General features: G+C 30.9%; 1 protein-coding gene across 5 annotated transcripts in view; it reads right to left on the reverse strand.

Annotated features, from left to right (window-relative positions):
* Window positions 1–363: 363 nt before the first annotated feature.
* Window positions 364–15,479, reverse strand: part of LOC117169310 (eukaryotic translation initiation factor 4E transporter-like) — a 40,675-nt gene continuing 25,559 nt past the window's right edge. For 3 of the 5 annotated variants that reach the window (XM_033355626.1, XM_033355625.1, XM_033355624.1), the window contains exons 8-9: window positions 14,620–15,306; window positions 13,179–14,493 (exon numbers count right to left, since the gene is read on the reverse strand). In XM_033355626.1, coding sequence (XP_033211517.1) covers window positions 13,589–14,493; window positions 14,620–15,306 — 1,592 coding nt within the window. In that variant the 3' untranslated portion in view covers window positions 13,179–13,588. Of the gene's footprint in view, window positions 4,268–9,717; window positions 10,066–10,525; window positions 10,712–13,178; window positions 14,494–14,619; window positions 15,307–15,479 lie in introns of those variants that run through there. The other 2 variants (XM_033355628.1, XM_033355629.1) reach the window with 2 other exon arrangements.

Consider the following 15,479-nt stretch of genomic DNA (forward strand, 5'->3'; position numbering starts at 1 on the left):
TCTAAATGGAAATGGGTAAAAAAAAAAAAAAAAACTTTTATCCCCCCTTTAAACATTCTTTCCGAAGCAAGTATCAGATATCTTTATTCAATAATTAAGATTTTGAGAAATATTTCTAAATATCTATATACTAAAAATGTAGAATATTGTCTCAAAATACAAATATCTTACCTTCTTTCGCGGAACTCCAGAGCACTCTAGAGACAAACAAATGCATTTAAAATAAAGATATAAAAACATAAAACGAAGGAATAAAGAATACTTTGTTTGTTTGTTTTTTCTTAAGAAACAGCGCAAAACTGTATTTTATTGTTTCGTCTACTCACAAATAAACACAGGCGCACTCCATCGTTTTTAATCCAATGAATTAAACAAAAACGAAAAAAAAAATAAATAAAATAAGAAATAAATAAATAAATATAGAGATAGCCCTTGTTTTCGTTTCTTTTCCATTTACAGGAACATATCGCCTTCTTGCTCCTTCATTTTCAAGATCATCGACATCGTAAAATATGTTTAATAACTTTATTTACAAAACATTGGGTCTCGGTTCTTACATCACTAATAAATTTGCTTTTTTTCAAGGTTCGAATTATTTACAAAGATTTTTAAGATTACAGAATCGCCTCAGAGTAGCGAACGAGTGAGGCGCACATCCCATAGTCATCATGTTCATGACTACAGCAATTCTTTCATGTTTCTGAAAAAGAAACTCCATGGTTCTGATTATTCTTAAGCCGCCAGAAATGGAAAGATATCTGCGATTTTTATTTTTTATACAGTCGTTTTTCCTTTGAACGTCGTTCTACGATCACTATGTCTTATCAAACGGACACTTAGTTTAAACGCAACCTGCATAGAGAGATGCTTCTAAAGTCTTTAGGTCTAACAATTTCGCTCCACTAATATCTTTTTTTTTATTTTTTATTTCATGAGTACTCCGTCAATAAATATATCCTTCATTAAGTGCTGGCTGCGAATTTCGCTTCACAGGACAAGGAAAAGACAAACCAAGAAGGCATGAACCGGCAAATTTTCCAGAACAATTTACATGACATGGAACGAGATCACGGGAACTTAACTTTCTTAAAACGCTTCAGTCAGAAATGCACGATTTTCTTAATCATACATAATTTTTCAAGCTTTTCCAAAAAAAAGTGCGAGCTAAAGAGAGAGATAGAGAGACAGAGTCGATACGTGTTTGATGAAGATAATGAATGTCATCATTTGACACGACGCGAAAATCTTTTAGTTCCACTTTTTTGATATCGAACGAAACTTGATTTTTCAAAAACGTTTATACTTGCATCACTAACATTATCTTTTTACATTTAAATTTCGATACATTTCTACAGTAATTGTCACGATAAAGGTAGTAGAAAATATAGACAGTGTACGTGTTCCTTGCTTGAATCCATATTTTAAAAAATTCCTTAATATCTGCTTGCCGACTTCATTAAAACTGTATAAATCAAAGTTTATACTGAATGAGTTAAGTACTTTAAAATATTTTATCCGACAAATACTCCTGAATTATGTGAATACAAATTTTCGCTAATTTAAAAGATTTTCACTGATTTAAAAGATTTTCACTGATTTAAAAGATTTTCATTTCAATACAAATTTGATTAGGATTGTAATCCCACTTTAAATGATGAAAAAGTGATAAAACGCTATTCCAAAATTGAAAAATATAATAAAAACAATGTATCTCACACAATGTAGGTTACATGAGCGTTACAATTTGAAGATCGAAACCATTAAATCTTTTAACACAGCTAGCCTCGATTAAATTAACTCAAAAGTACTTGGACATTCAGTTTTAATGATTCTCATTCCGGAAATTCCGCATTGCTCATTTGTTGAGAAAAAGAGTGTTTTAGTTTTTAAAAATGAGAAGGAGGCTGCAAAATTAAATTTACTTAAGGTAATTTGAGCATAAGAAAAATTAAGAATGTTAAAAAATAGTAAAATAGAAGGACATATTAAACATGAAAATTAATATTTCATTTAGAATTTAAGAAATGAAATTCAGAATAAATAATCAATTTTAATTTCTAAGAATCAAAGGATTAAATTTGGACTACAGACTCTTAAATGTCTCCATTCAATTTTAATAAACAACTAGATCCTATTTTTATTTGTATTTGCAGAGACATTTAACAGTATGTTGTCTAAATTTGATTGTTAGATTTTTGTTTTTAAGGAAAGACTACTTTTTTTTCTTCACTTCAAAGAATTTCTGAGTTCCAAATTATAGATGGTTGAGATGTAAGAATCTAACGATTAAATTTGGATAAGAAATACTACACGTTTCCAGCCTTTTTGAAATTAAAATCAATCAAGAAGATGCATTTTTTAAATTGAGAAGATAAAAACCATTTTTTTAACCTTTTTTAGGCTCAAGATCAATCTTAAAACTTGTTCACATCATTACTGAACTAATTTTTTTTTAAAAAAGGTTATAGCCTCTTCTCAATAACGATATTTTAATCAATTTTGGTCAATTGTTGGAAATTTTCAAGAAGACAACGAAATCGTTTTTCTTCAAAATTAACAACACGATTTTTTCCTTTCTGTGCGTAAAATAACCGTGAGGATTCACTGAGACCAGCCGTGTTAAGCGACACTCCGAAAAATGAATGAGATGTGGAAATCGAGAACAAAGAAGTTTTGCCGGGCTCCCTTAAATCCTCGTTTTGTGGAATGTAAATTTATTATCTAATTTACTTCAGTGTGATTTGATAAGCCTTGACTTTTTCCAGCCAGAGATAGAGAGAGCTAGTATTATTATTAATCTTCGACAACAGTAGCACTGTATTCTCGTATCTATTAAGTATACATTATGGATTTATATTTAACGCACGCTGAATAACCAGGATACACACTGCAGGGTCTAAAGTTTCGTTCGGAAAACGACTTTTGTCCAAAAGAGAACTCATTTTGAATTTACGCCCACACACTCGAGTCGTCGCGTAAGCAGTCTTTCCGGGGAGCTCACGAGTAACGCACTAAACGTCAAACACCACATTATTAAGTTACAAGTAAATCAGGTTACGAGAAATACACTCTCCTAGCTTCAACGTATAGGGAAACCATTTCAAGATATTTTTGAAAGAAGAAAATAATAACTATAATGGTTTTAGGACTCGTTAATAACCCTTATCGATCTTATGCAATACATCAGTCTCGAAAGCAATAGTGACACCGACGCCGTCCTAATTTCCTTCCTTTGCCAAACAAAATTAATTATTTGGCATCCATGTGAAGCGATGATTGAACATTTCAGGTAGCTTATTTCATTTTATTCGAAACTCCTTGAGAATTGTGTAGAATGTGCAAGCAGGACTGCAAACTTTTCAAGGATACGATTTCGATTGGCAAGCACCTCCGAAAACGTACGATCCGATTTTTATACATCTTAATGATTGCACTACATAATTCTAAGGACGTCTTTATTTCAGGAATTACAGAGAGAGAGAGAGAGAGAGAGAGAGAGAAGTCTTGTACAGTCTTGATTGCACATTCTCGCTAACACTAAAAAAAACTTTTCCAATCGCTGAATTCGCTTTCGATTCAAAACGTACCTAAAAAGTTTCCGCCTTAAGTCAAAATTTAGTCTCAAAATAATTTTGTCTATATGACGATCACAATAAAAAATCTATTAAGGAGAATCCAAGAAAAGATTGCAAGCGATTTCTAACATAGCTTCGAATTTCATTGGTTGACGCGGTTGAAATCTTAACTTCGAAGAATGAAACTTTCGACTCTGAGAAAACGTCATTCCAATTTTTGAGCAATATAGATTTCTTCTCGAGCCGATGGAACATTTTCTTAAGAATTAAAAATAAAAACTTGATAGAAAATCTGGATTGAGTCTTCTATGAATCTTGAATCGCTTGTAGGCTTTTTGAATAACATGTTTGAGATCCAAAGGAGATTTTTGATTTGAAGATGAGAATCTCAGTATGAATGGCATACAGACTGGATAAAATTCTCACACCAAGTCGTAGGTTGATTTAATTGTGTACCGTTGTCGATGCATGCTGTAATCTCTCGAGTTCCTCCACCGAGAGAAGGTTGGTTTGACCAAGTTCTGGGAGCTTTCCAGCTCGAGCTTGAGCTAGGAGTTCTGGACTAAACCATCGCGCTAATTGATTTGATGTCGGCGAAAGATCTCCTCCAGTACTGCCCAGAAATCCAAGTCCTGGCGACGTTTGACGACCAATGCCAATATTTAATTGCTGGGGTCGTATTACTCGTCCGTCTGTAAAAGGACAGCGAAAAATCCATTTTGAGAAAATATATCATTTAAAAATAACATTCAGTCTTTCTGATTTCAAAGATTCGCAGTGAGAGGATCTTTATACTCGAAAGCCATTAAATTCGAAATTTCTGAAACATTTCTTGAGAAACTTTGATTCCTATGGGTGAGGCAAATCATACAAATAAAATTTTCCTGAAACGAGTTAACAAACAGTTAACTTGAGTTCTTAAGATTACTCCAGTTTTCAATAATTCAAATTGCCAAGATAGTTCGAATTTTGAAAATGAAAATTTAATGTCTTTGACGAAGTTAGTAAGTTTTAGAAAAAATTAGCTTAACTTAGACTCGTCAAGATATAAAACTATTTTAAATTAATGATAATCATGACCGAATTAATTTCAAATCCGGCAGACAGTCCATGTTCAAGTTACACAATAATTTGCTACTGAAATATGTTGTTTTCCAAAGGGAACCGTACGACGAGTACGAATTAGAAGTTACGAGTATTCTTGTTAAAGGTATGATATATTTGTTCCTAATTCTTATAGAATTTATTGTCGTCTTTCGAAACCCGTTTGAAATTTTTTTAAAGTACAAAAGTTACAAAATGGCGACGGTTTTATTAGAAATATTCAAACTCAATTTACTCCTCAAAAACCCCAGTTTTTTTTCTTTATTTATTTTCTAAATTCGTCCTAATGTAAAGAATATGAGAGCCTCACGAGAGTCTCGTCATGAAAGTCTGCCCTGTGCCAGCGCTACGGAGAAAACAGATTTTTTGTTTGTTTGAAGAACAAGAACTTGAGTTTTTTATCACAACAAAAAATACGAAGAAAGTTGAAGGAAAAAAAATGTTTTCTCTTACAAAATTCTACAAAAATGTCTCTTGGCACTTTTTCGAGATTTTTACGAAAATATTTATAGACATTAAAGATTCATTTTTTTCAATAACACAAAGAGCGTTGTATTTATTCGAAAATTCTTCCGGGATAGGGCTGAAATCAGACAGGTTAATAAAATTCATTAAAATAAATGTACATAAACATACCTAGTTACTCAAATAACGATTAATTTGATGATTTTAAATTTACAATATATTTTTTATCTCTAAAACACTTTTATCGCAAAATACAAGTCGTAGTTTCAAATTGCCAGAATTTTAATTTAATAATTGAAAAAATCTTGATACATTTTTTTTGTGAATAGGAACTACTTAACTTTTTATTAAATAGATTTAAATTTGTTCTGAAACTATTTTGAATTCCTACTTCTTTATACCGAGTTTGGATGCTCAACAGCACGCTTTTATTCTTTCTTAGATATGCAACAATTTTTCAATACAATTTTTTCTGCTCGTTGTGTAATTCTTAATTCATAATCCAGTATTGAAATTCAAACATTAAAATTAAATGAAATAAACTACCAGTATGAATATAGATTCCAGTGTTTCAAAATCTCTGTTTGAAAAACGTTCTTTGAGCCGACGCTTTATCTTTTACATAGAAATTTTTCCATTGAAGGCGGTATTTTTTTAAAAATCGACTCTACATTTTTTTTAAGTTGCTTTATTATTTTTCCATCGACAGTTTGTAAAAACTGCTAAATTAAGTCCTTTTTGGGGTTTCATCACAAATTAATATTGTAGGATTGAGACAAAATAAATCTTTAAGAATTTTATACATATTTTCGCAAAAATCTTGAAAATGACGCGATAGAAAAAAGTTTCAAGAGAGTATACGGAAATTACTATGTACTCCTTATATTAGCACTAACCTAGAAATAAAATCATGAGAAAAAACTATAGGGTTTTTACGTAAATTCACTGCATATTTTCAGACAAATCGCGGCCATGTTGTCACTTTTGAACGTTTTAAACATTTTCCCACAGATTTCGGAAGAAGAAAAATCCTATCCAAATCAGTAAGAAAAAGACAGATAAATTTATTATATTAAAAACATCAAACATTTAACAAAAATTTGGACTATTTTTTGATGTACTGCGTTTTCAATTTTGAACATTCAAATTGGCGAGATAAGTTTCTTATTCCTTTTGAAAAACAATATATTTTGTTCTGATTATGTGACTTGAGCATGGATTACCTTTCCGATTTGAAATGAATTCGGTCTCATATTTTTTCACGCCCCTAATTTTTAGCCTTACTTACATTCTTCTAAAGATGAACTTTTTAAAACGAGTCAATACGAGATGAAATATTTTAATAAAAATACAAATGAAACTCAACTAAAATTTGCGTTTAGATTTGAGAAACACTTTTTTCAAAAGAATACACAGCATTTTTGTAATATTTTGAAAAAAAAATAGAAACAAAAAACACAAAATTGTTTTCTGATAAGAAACTTTCAAGTTTTTATTTCTTTTTTTTTTAAACTAAAACGAAGTTAAAAAAAAAGTTTCGTAATGATACTCATTTCGCAATGATAGCTATTTACAAAATAAACCATTTCTAAATTATCATAACTCTTTATTTATAAAAATATTATTGCGTAATTTGAATACACCAAATTAAGTACGGTTAATTCTAAAACTTAAATGAATGTCTCTATAATTACAAGGAAATGGTAGTGAAGATCAATAAGATTACTTAAGTTAATGCCATGGATAATGTCTTGGGCGATGGATAGGAAAGTGGCAAGGGACAGGATCTGTTACTGCAATTTCAGGAATCCGTTGCACAGGTAGTAGTTAAGGGCACTTAAGGAACCTGAAATGTTGATCAAATTGGAAAAGTAAACTTTTTTTTAATGACTTACATAATAAACTCAACAAAAACCTTCTGTCGACACAGAAGTAAAAAAAAAAATCCCATTTTTTGTAATTTCTTTGTTTGAAACTGTTTTATCCCGGCCATCAAAGATATAATTTCAGCTATAAAGCTGAAAATCTTTTAAATGAAGTGTTCAAGATCGAAATACAAATTAAAACATTAAAAGTCAAACTCGTATAAATTCAAAGGATTTTCAATTAAAACATTCGAAATAAAGCAATTTTAAGTTCAACCATATAATGTTGAACTTTTTGTAACTGTTTATTCTTGAAGTTTTCCACATTCCATAAATATCTCCCTTCTTACCAATTAAACGCTATTTTCGCATTCAATCATTTTATTATTCTTAATCAGTGTCATGATAAGTTCATTAACTTCAATAATTTTTTACATATGTTTAAATTTAAAATTGTCTAATTTATAAAGCTTCCATCAGAAGAATTGATATTCCATTTTGAACATTTTTATTTTGAACGAATAATTATTTATTTAAAACTATCAAGCAAACAATTTAGATTCGAAGCATTTATAGTTTATCAAACAATTGATAAATTTTTCAATTATAAATGTTTACCTTTCAACGATCAAAATTACAAATATTTAATTTTGAAACGAGAATTAAAAATGTTAAGAGAGATAAATATTAATTACTTATAAATTGAAACCTTCAAACTTAAACAACATTAAAAATTTTACACATCACGTACAAAAATTGTGCAATTTCAAATTAAAACATCAATTTTAGAGAACTAAAAATTGAAACCCTTTAAAATTCCACAATTTCATGAAAAATTCCATGTCTTAAAACGTAATTCCACTTTCATTACCCAATTCAGTGGCCACATTGTGTACATTAGGGTGGGATAAAGAAAAAAACAATTTTTTGATTTCCAAAATCCACGAAGACTACAAGTTTCTGTAATACTACGAGTAGATTATCTTAAATATTTGAATTCGATACACAAAAGCCAGCTACTGAAAATGTATTGAGGATTTAAACAACGAAATGAGACAAATTTCTTTTATTCCTTTGCATTTATAATCTTCGTTGATTTTATCTACTAGAATTTGTAGTCTATATTATTGCCAACATACCTTATATGATGAAAATGTAGAATCTAATTTTAAAAACTGTATAAATTTGTCAAAACTGGCCAAAACTATCTCAAATAAAAGTTTTGCTTCTTTTTAAACAGCCCTAAAATTCATAAAAATGATTTATTTTAATCTGACAAAATCACAAGTTATTTGGAAGTTAGAAGCTTTACATGCTTTACATTGAGAATAAAAGAAAACTAAAGAACGCTTCAATTTTCACTGACATGAGTTATGGTCAAAAATATGTAAACACGTTTTTTTTAACTAACGATAAACAATCAAAAATGAAAGATTTAACAGTTGATTCTTTTCTTTTCCAATAATTGGTCGACGCCATTTACATGTTGCCTAGGCACAGTTATGTACGTGTGATTAGTTTCCCAACTTAAAAGAAATATAGACGGAAGATATTTTGAAATTACTCAAAAATGTATTTTTTTATATTATTTAATCACTACAAAATATTCTCACAAATGCTTAGCATATACCTTGTATGTCAAAAATTTGCAAAGAAATCATGAAATATCTTTTTCTTCAGTATTTATTTAACGCTAATTATTAACTTATTTTAAAAATGTGTGATTTAAACCAACTTCAAAACAATATTTCAAGGATTTTATGACTTATTAGAAAGAAGGAAAAAAATCATTTTTAAGTACCAAGTTAATTCTATTCAATTTCAACACATCCTACTAGTCGCAGACAAATTTACCAAAAAGTTACAAGCAGAGGCATCTTTTTTTAATACATTTGGCAGTTCAAGGAATATTTTTATTCATATGAAAAACCAACTTTTATAACATTTTTTTGAAAAAATTACAAAAAAAAAAATAAATTTTAAATCGAGGAGTTGAAAATATTCCTGTAGATTTTTTAGAACATTTTTGTATAATAGTTATATTTTTAAATCTCCTCGTTGCGCGCACACATTCTCATATTTTAATTTTACGTATTTTTTTATGATTGAAACAAAAACTGCGCGTCTTAACAAAAAATTGATTGAAGAAAATTTGTAGATCTTTATGAAATGAGCTATTTAGCTTCGCAATATTTTAACGTATCTTGCATAGTTTTGACCGCAAAATGAAACTTATTTTTCAAGTTTAAAACAAAAACTATGCGTCTTACTTAAAAACTGTACTAATAAAATGTAATTTTTTCACTAACGCGCTTATGCCTCCCATCTTCAAAATGTTTTTTGAGGGTTCATATTAAAAAAAAAAAAAAAGAAATAAAATTCCTTGGGACACCATTTGCAAAATTCACATAGAAAATAGTCCTTATCCGCCAGACTATATGAGGAAAATAAGGAGTTTTTAACAAAAATAATATTGACCAAGCTAATTAGACTTTATATTTATAATTAGGAGCTTATCAGGAAATGAATAAGGGACTTCACACTATAATCCATACGTACCGAAGAAATTCAGCTATTCGCGACGAAATATCAGGAAAAAATATCCCCCTTTTCAAATCCCGCTGTTTCCACCAAAAAATTGAGGCAATTTGAACCGAAAATTCGGTACAAGTACCCACGGCCTAAAAATAAAATCAAAATAAACTCACCATTACGAGAGGAGTTGTAGTTTTGGTTCAAGGCAAGTTGAATTTGCGGATTGGCAGTTCGTTGCTGCTGCTGTTGTTGTTGTTGCAAGCTTACAAGATGCGATTGCACTTGTTGTGCCTTCATTTGACTAGTCATTTGATTCGCCCTCTGACCCATTACAGAATTAGAAGCGACATTGAATTGAGGAACATTAGGATGAGGTAATGGAGCTGCCATTGTATGTTTTGAACGTGCCGTTGGATTTCCATACATTCCAGGAGTTGCTCTCTGCTGTTGCTGTTGAAAATCTATATTTCCACTATACTGAAACTGGGTACCACCCCCGCCGCCTTTCACGATTGGCCGTCCTGTAACATAATTTTCAAAATATTTGTCAGTTACACCCCCTTTAGAAACCAAAAGAAATATATCAGACTATTTTCATAATACAATTTAAGGTACTTTAATTGCACCCTCAATATTTTTATTTACAATAATTTTAACATTCTCATTCTCACCAGGTCGTTTTTAATCAATAAATAGAGAGAACATTTTTGCACATGTTCAAAATAAAATGACAGAATCCTGCTCGATATTGGCTTAAAACTATTCAAACAAAAATTAAAACTTTACTTTTTTAGTGGAGCAGAAACGCTTATCACTATCACAATATACAGGCTTGAACTAAATAAACAAAAACTCAAATTTGTTATTTGGCTTCAAAGAGTCTCTATTTGCAACAAGTAATTGTGAAAATGCAAAGTTCGAAAATAAAACGTAGAGGAATTTAGTATTTAGAAGCCGTTATCATTGTGCAATATAACATACCAGGATGCTGTTTGACAGCAGGATTCTGCCACGTGGGGTGGACCGGTGGTTGCGACCGTGTTGGAGGTACACGCGATTCTCCAGCAGCAACGAGAGCAACTTGATGAGCGAAATCAGCAATGACTGAAAGTTCGTCACGTCGAGCTGCCGGATTCTGGGAAACCATTTTCGATAGATCGTTGCTGCCTGTAGACGTATATGACGTTAAAATTGAGCAATAAAATCTACTTTGCAACTTTTGCTGCAATTTGCAAGCGAGGGAAATATTCAAGAAAAATCCACTAAACATGCTCATTAAATAAAAATACCAATCCTGCCAACGTTTAAAAGGGAACAATAAAACCAAAAATCAAACTAAAAAAAACACTGGCTGGAAAAAATTGCAAATGAAAATAGAAAAATATATCAATTATTTTTCGATTGAGTAATAAGTTGGAAACAAGGGGTACACAGAAAAATATTGTTATTAAATAATTCGAAATTCAAACGTTCAAAACTGAACAATGTCAAGTCGGAAGTTTAAAATAAACCACATTTTGATGTAACTTGTACACAGCGGATAAACAATTTATGTACCCCTCGATTTTAAACCAGTGATATTTTTATTTACAACAAAGCTGTACTTACCGAAAAAAAAAAATAAATGAAAAAAGCCTTACCTTCAATTTGTTGCGTGCCAAAAAGCTCTATGCACACACCAAATTAAATTTTGACAATTGCCCTATTGAAAGCTTTCTCTAGTCAATCAAGAAAGCCGCACTTCTATGATTCAATAAGTAGGATTATGCAAGCGTGTGAAACAAAGACAACTTTTATCTTTAGCTCGATAAAATTAAGAAATACATTCTATGAGTAGTTAATATCTAATTAATTATGAAATCTAAATCACTAACATGCAAACTAAATAATACGCCATTCAATGCATTTTTTCTTAGAATGTATAGCATATCTGAACAAGGGTGGCTACTAAGATCTTAAAGAAAACATTTAATATTTAAACTCAAATTTTTTAAACTAAACAATTTATAATCCAGTAAATCTAATGCGGAAACTTCTGGAGTTAAAGCGATTAAAATTGAAAATTGTACATTTAAAATTGAATAATTTCAAACTCAAACATTGAAGATTATCCAAATCAAAGTATAGAAATAAGAATTTTTAACATAATCTACATGTACAAAATGTACGCCTTAAAGAAAACAATTATTTTTCTTTATACGTGTCATACTTTTTAATCACAGACTGAAGTGATAAATATTATTTTAAACTATCTTGTCGATAAAGAATATGACACCTACGGTTTATCGATAATTGCATTAGTTCTTGGAATGTTAACTATGTGAGTTTATATTTTTTCACTTGAATAGATCGAAAGGTATCGGAATTCTCTATAGAATGATCCAGGATTTTAATCATTTTATCAATTTTAAAAGAAGATATTGCAAAAGTAGTGGAAATTTCAATGCTTTCATACAATTTAAATAAAATCTACGTAATATAAGACACATTATTTAAATCTTTATTAAATTAGATTTTATTTGAATATCAAGAAAACACGGAATTTGCACTATTTACTATTTTTGTAATATCTTCATTAATAAATGATAAAAATACCTTCATCCTAACATCTTTTATAAAGAATTATGATAGCTTTTAAGTTATTAAAGAGAACAAAATCTAGCCCTTATATAATTAACAATAAAAGAACTTAAGTAACCATCGAAAAAACATTGATGGTATAATACACAACAAACAAGTGAAGCAGTCAGATTGTCATCTCTTTGATTCTCGAGTAAACAAGAAAGACTATTAATGCTTTCAATTTGAAAACAGTTTAAAAAAATCTAACGTTGTTTTTCAAACTCTATAGTTATGAAACTACCTCATTTATCAAGTTTCGATAAAAAATTATTAAATTTCGAGCGTTTGGAATTAAAATTCTTTAACTATATTAAGGCCTTGATTTCTGAATTATACACTTTTGAGAAATTAACACTTTAAACTGAGCTAAAAGAGATTTAAGAGCGTGACTCAATTTATCAGAATAAATAGTTACGATAAACTTCGTTTACCTCGTATGTATAATGGCTTGATTTGAAAAAAATTCAAACTATAAAAGTTCCGAGTTAAAACATTAAAAAATTATACTTAAAAGTTACATGTGTCACATTATGCTTAGCAAACGAAAGGATATTACAATTTTAAATAAACTATAGGTTTTTCTACTAAAAATATGCAATCAAAATTCCGGTCAGAAAATAAATACATGGTTATTTTCCAGCCTCAAAAAATTCCCAGGTTTTCCGCTTCAGTGGCCACCCTGTGAAACGTATTTTCGAGCCGTGTATTTCGCTATTGGCAAAAGCAATAAAATTAATGAATGCACTAAGATTAATAAAAATCTACAGAATAACAAGAATCTATTAAAATATAAAGATCCAATAAAATCGGAAAAGCATCCAAGTCCGGAAAGTATATATGAAACTGTTCAAAAATTACCAAATATCTTATCTTTAAACCTTTTTCTCTTTACAATTTCTTGCACCTTCGTTAAGTAATAGATGAACAGTTTCAAAGGAAAAAAGGCATGCGTATTGAAAAGTTGGCAAAAGTGCTTCTCAGGAAAGAAAGAATATTGCTTAAATACTAGAGATTATAGATGAAGTGTTTTTTATTATAAAAGAGTGTTTCGACATAAGAGATGGAGAGTTTCAGTACGTGTAATGTGCGTGAAATCGAATCGCCAGTTTTCTGATGGTCCTTAAAAAAAAGCAGAGCCTAACGTCAAACTTTGGAGCGTTCAGAATTGTTGACCAGTTGCTTCGATCATCGACTTCCATAATATATCGGTTCGTAACAATCTGTTCAAAACAAAATAAACCAAGAAACAAAAGCGTGCGTTTTCTACTTGAAAAAAAATAATAATAAAAAAAAGACTTTCTGGTGATTAAGATAGGTTACTCGTTGATTTTGAACTTAGAGTTCCGTGTCTTTTGAGTAAATTATATGGCATGCATATAACAACTAAATCTAAACATTTGACGGGTGTTTTTCCAGGAAACTTTAATCGACATGCTCCTTTTCGAGAAAATCTTGCGCTGCGTTACAAAATTGCAAAGCCGATTCCTTGGGTTCGTATATCATAACCCTGTTCTCAATTTTAGGACTTTTACCCTGGACATTCGCTTTCAGTGTATCGTCTACAACCACTGAATTTTTTGTAGTTTCCATTGATGAAGAAACTGATGAGGATTTTGAATCGGAATCCAAGATTTTTGAGTCGGGATCCGATTTTTTAAAATTAAAATTTGAGCTTTGTGATTCAGAATCCGAAGCTTTCGGATCAATATCCGACGACTTTATATCGGAATCTGAGGCCTGGAAAGCCGAAACTGAATCTTCCTTGCTAAAACCTACATTTACATGGGCGTTTGAATGAGAATCTAAAATCTTTAGATCAGAATCTAGTACCGATTTCGTATTATTGAGAAGCTTCGAAACAGAATTTGGACCAGAATCCAATATTCTGTGGGTGGCATCTGAAATATCTTTGCCAGATTCTACCACTGTTTTTGCTACTTCAGAAAAAAGTTTCGGTCGAGAATTCAAGACTTTTGACTCTGTATTCAGTACTGTTTGAGCAGAGTCCGAAATCTTGATATTAGAACCCAAATCTTTTGAATCAGAAACTAAATCTTTTGAATCAGAAACTAAATCTTTTGAACCAGAAACTAAATCTTTTGAATCAGAAACTAAATCTTTTGAATCAGAAACTAAATCTTTTGAACCAGAAACTAAAGCTTTTGAACCAGAAACTAAAGCTTTTGAACCAGAAACTAAAGCTTTTGAACCAGAAACTAAAGCTTTTGAATCAGAAACTAAAGCTTTTGAACCAGAAACTAAAGCTTTTGAACTAGAAACTAAATCTTTTGAACTAGAAACTAAATCTTTTGAATCAGAAACTAAATCTTTTGAACCAGAAACTAAAGCTTTTGAACCAGAAACTAAAGCTTTTGAATCAGAAACTAAAGCTTTTGAGCCAGAAACTAAAGCTTTTGAACTAGAAACTAAATCTTTTGAATCAGAAACTAAATCTTTTGAATCAGAAACTAAATCTTTTGAATCAGAAACTAAAGCTTTTGTGTCTGCCTTATATTCCGAGCTTTTCAAGTTAGGGTAGTCAGGACCCTGAATATTATTATTATCATCGCTGTTTCCAGTCAAGGAAGTACGAGTAAGTCTAGACTTGGGCCTTTTCTTTTTTGGAGTAATTCTATTGACAGGGCCGACATTCTGGAGAATTTCAGAGTTTTTAGCGTTTCTACCATGTTTAGCATGTTTAGAATGAAAGTTTTTCTCTAAGGGCGAATTGTTTTTGTTTGAAAAGTGTTGTGGAGTTGCAGGTGTTGCGTGAGATTCATTTACTTTAAATATAGGTTTAGCGTAACTACGAGGAGAAGCGGGCGAGATAATGAATTTTAAATGATGAAATGACTGATTCGCACCCTCAGGTTCCTTCTCGGCAGTCATCTTACGCAGCACCGACGTCGGTGTGAAGGCCAAGGGCGTCGGACTTTGAGTCTGTTTAGCCGGGGAATTCACAGGACTGGGAGCGTTCGGATGTGACTGATGTTTTTGCTGCTGGTGATGTTGCTGCTGCTCTTGTCGCTTACGAAAGTTTTCGCGTTGTTCCTCCAGTTTCTTCTTGATCAGGGCGTTCTGGATTATGGTTTGCGTGTGCATCGCAATCTCACGAGGAGATGGCACTCTGTGTGGAATGACTGTTGGAAAAATAAACATTTTCATTTAGACAGGTGATTCTTAGGAACAATATTCAATATATTTTCTGGGTTTTCCAGGGGGTATCAGGCCAAGAAATCAACTTTTTCCAGGTCGCCTTTTTTAATAATAAAAGCAGAACCATAAACTCACTGCCAAATTGCGAAAATAAAGT

Source organism: Belonocnema kinseyi, chromosome 3 (assembly GCF_010883055.1).
Source record: "Belonocnema kinseyi isolate 2016_QV_RU_SX_M_011 chromosome 3, B_treatae_v1, whole genome shotgun sequence".
Taxonomy (NCBI): domain Eukaryota; kingdom Metazoa; phylum Arthropoda; class Insecta; order Hymenoptera; family Cynipidae; genus Belonocnema; species Belonocnema kinseyi.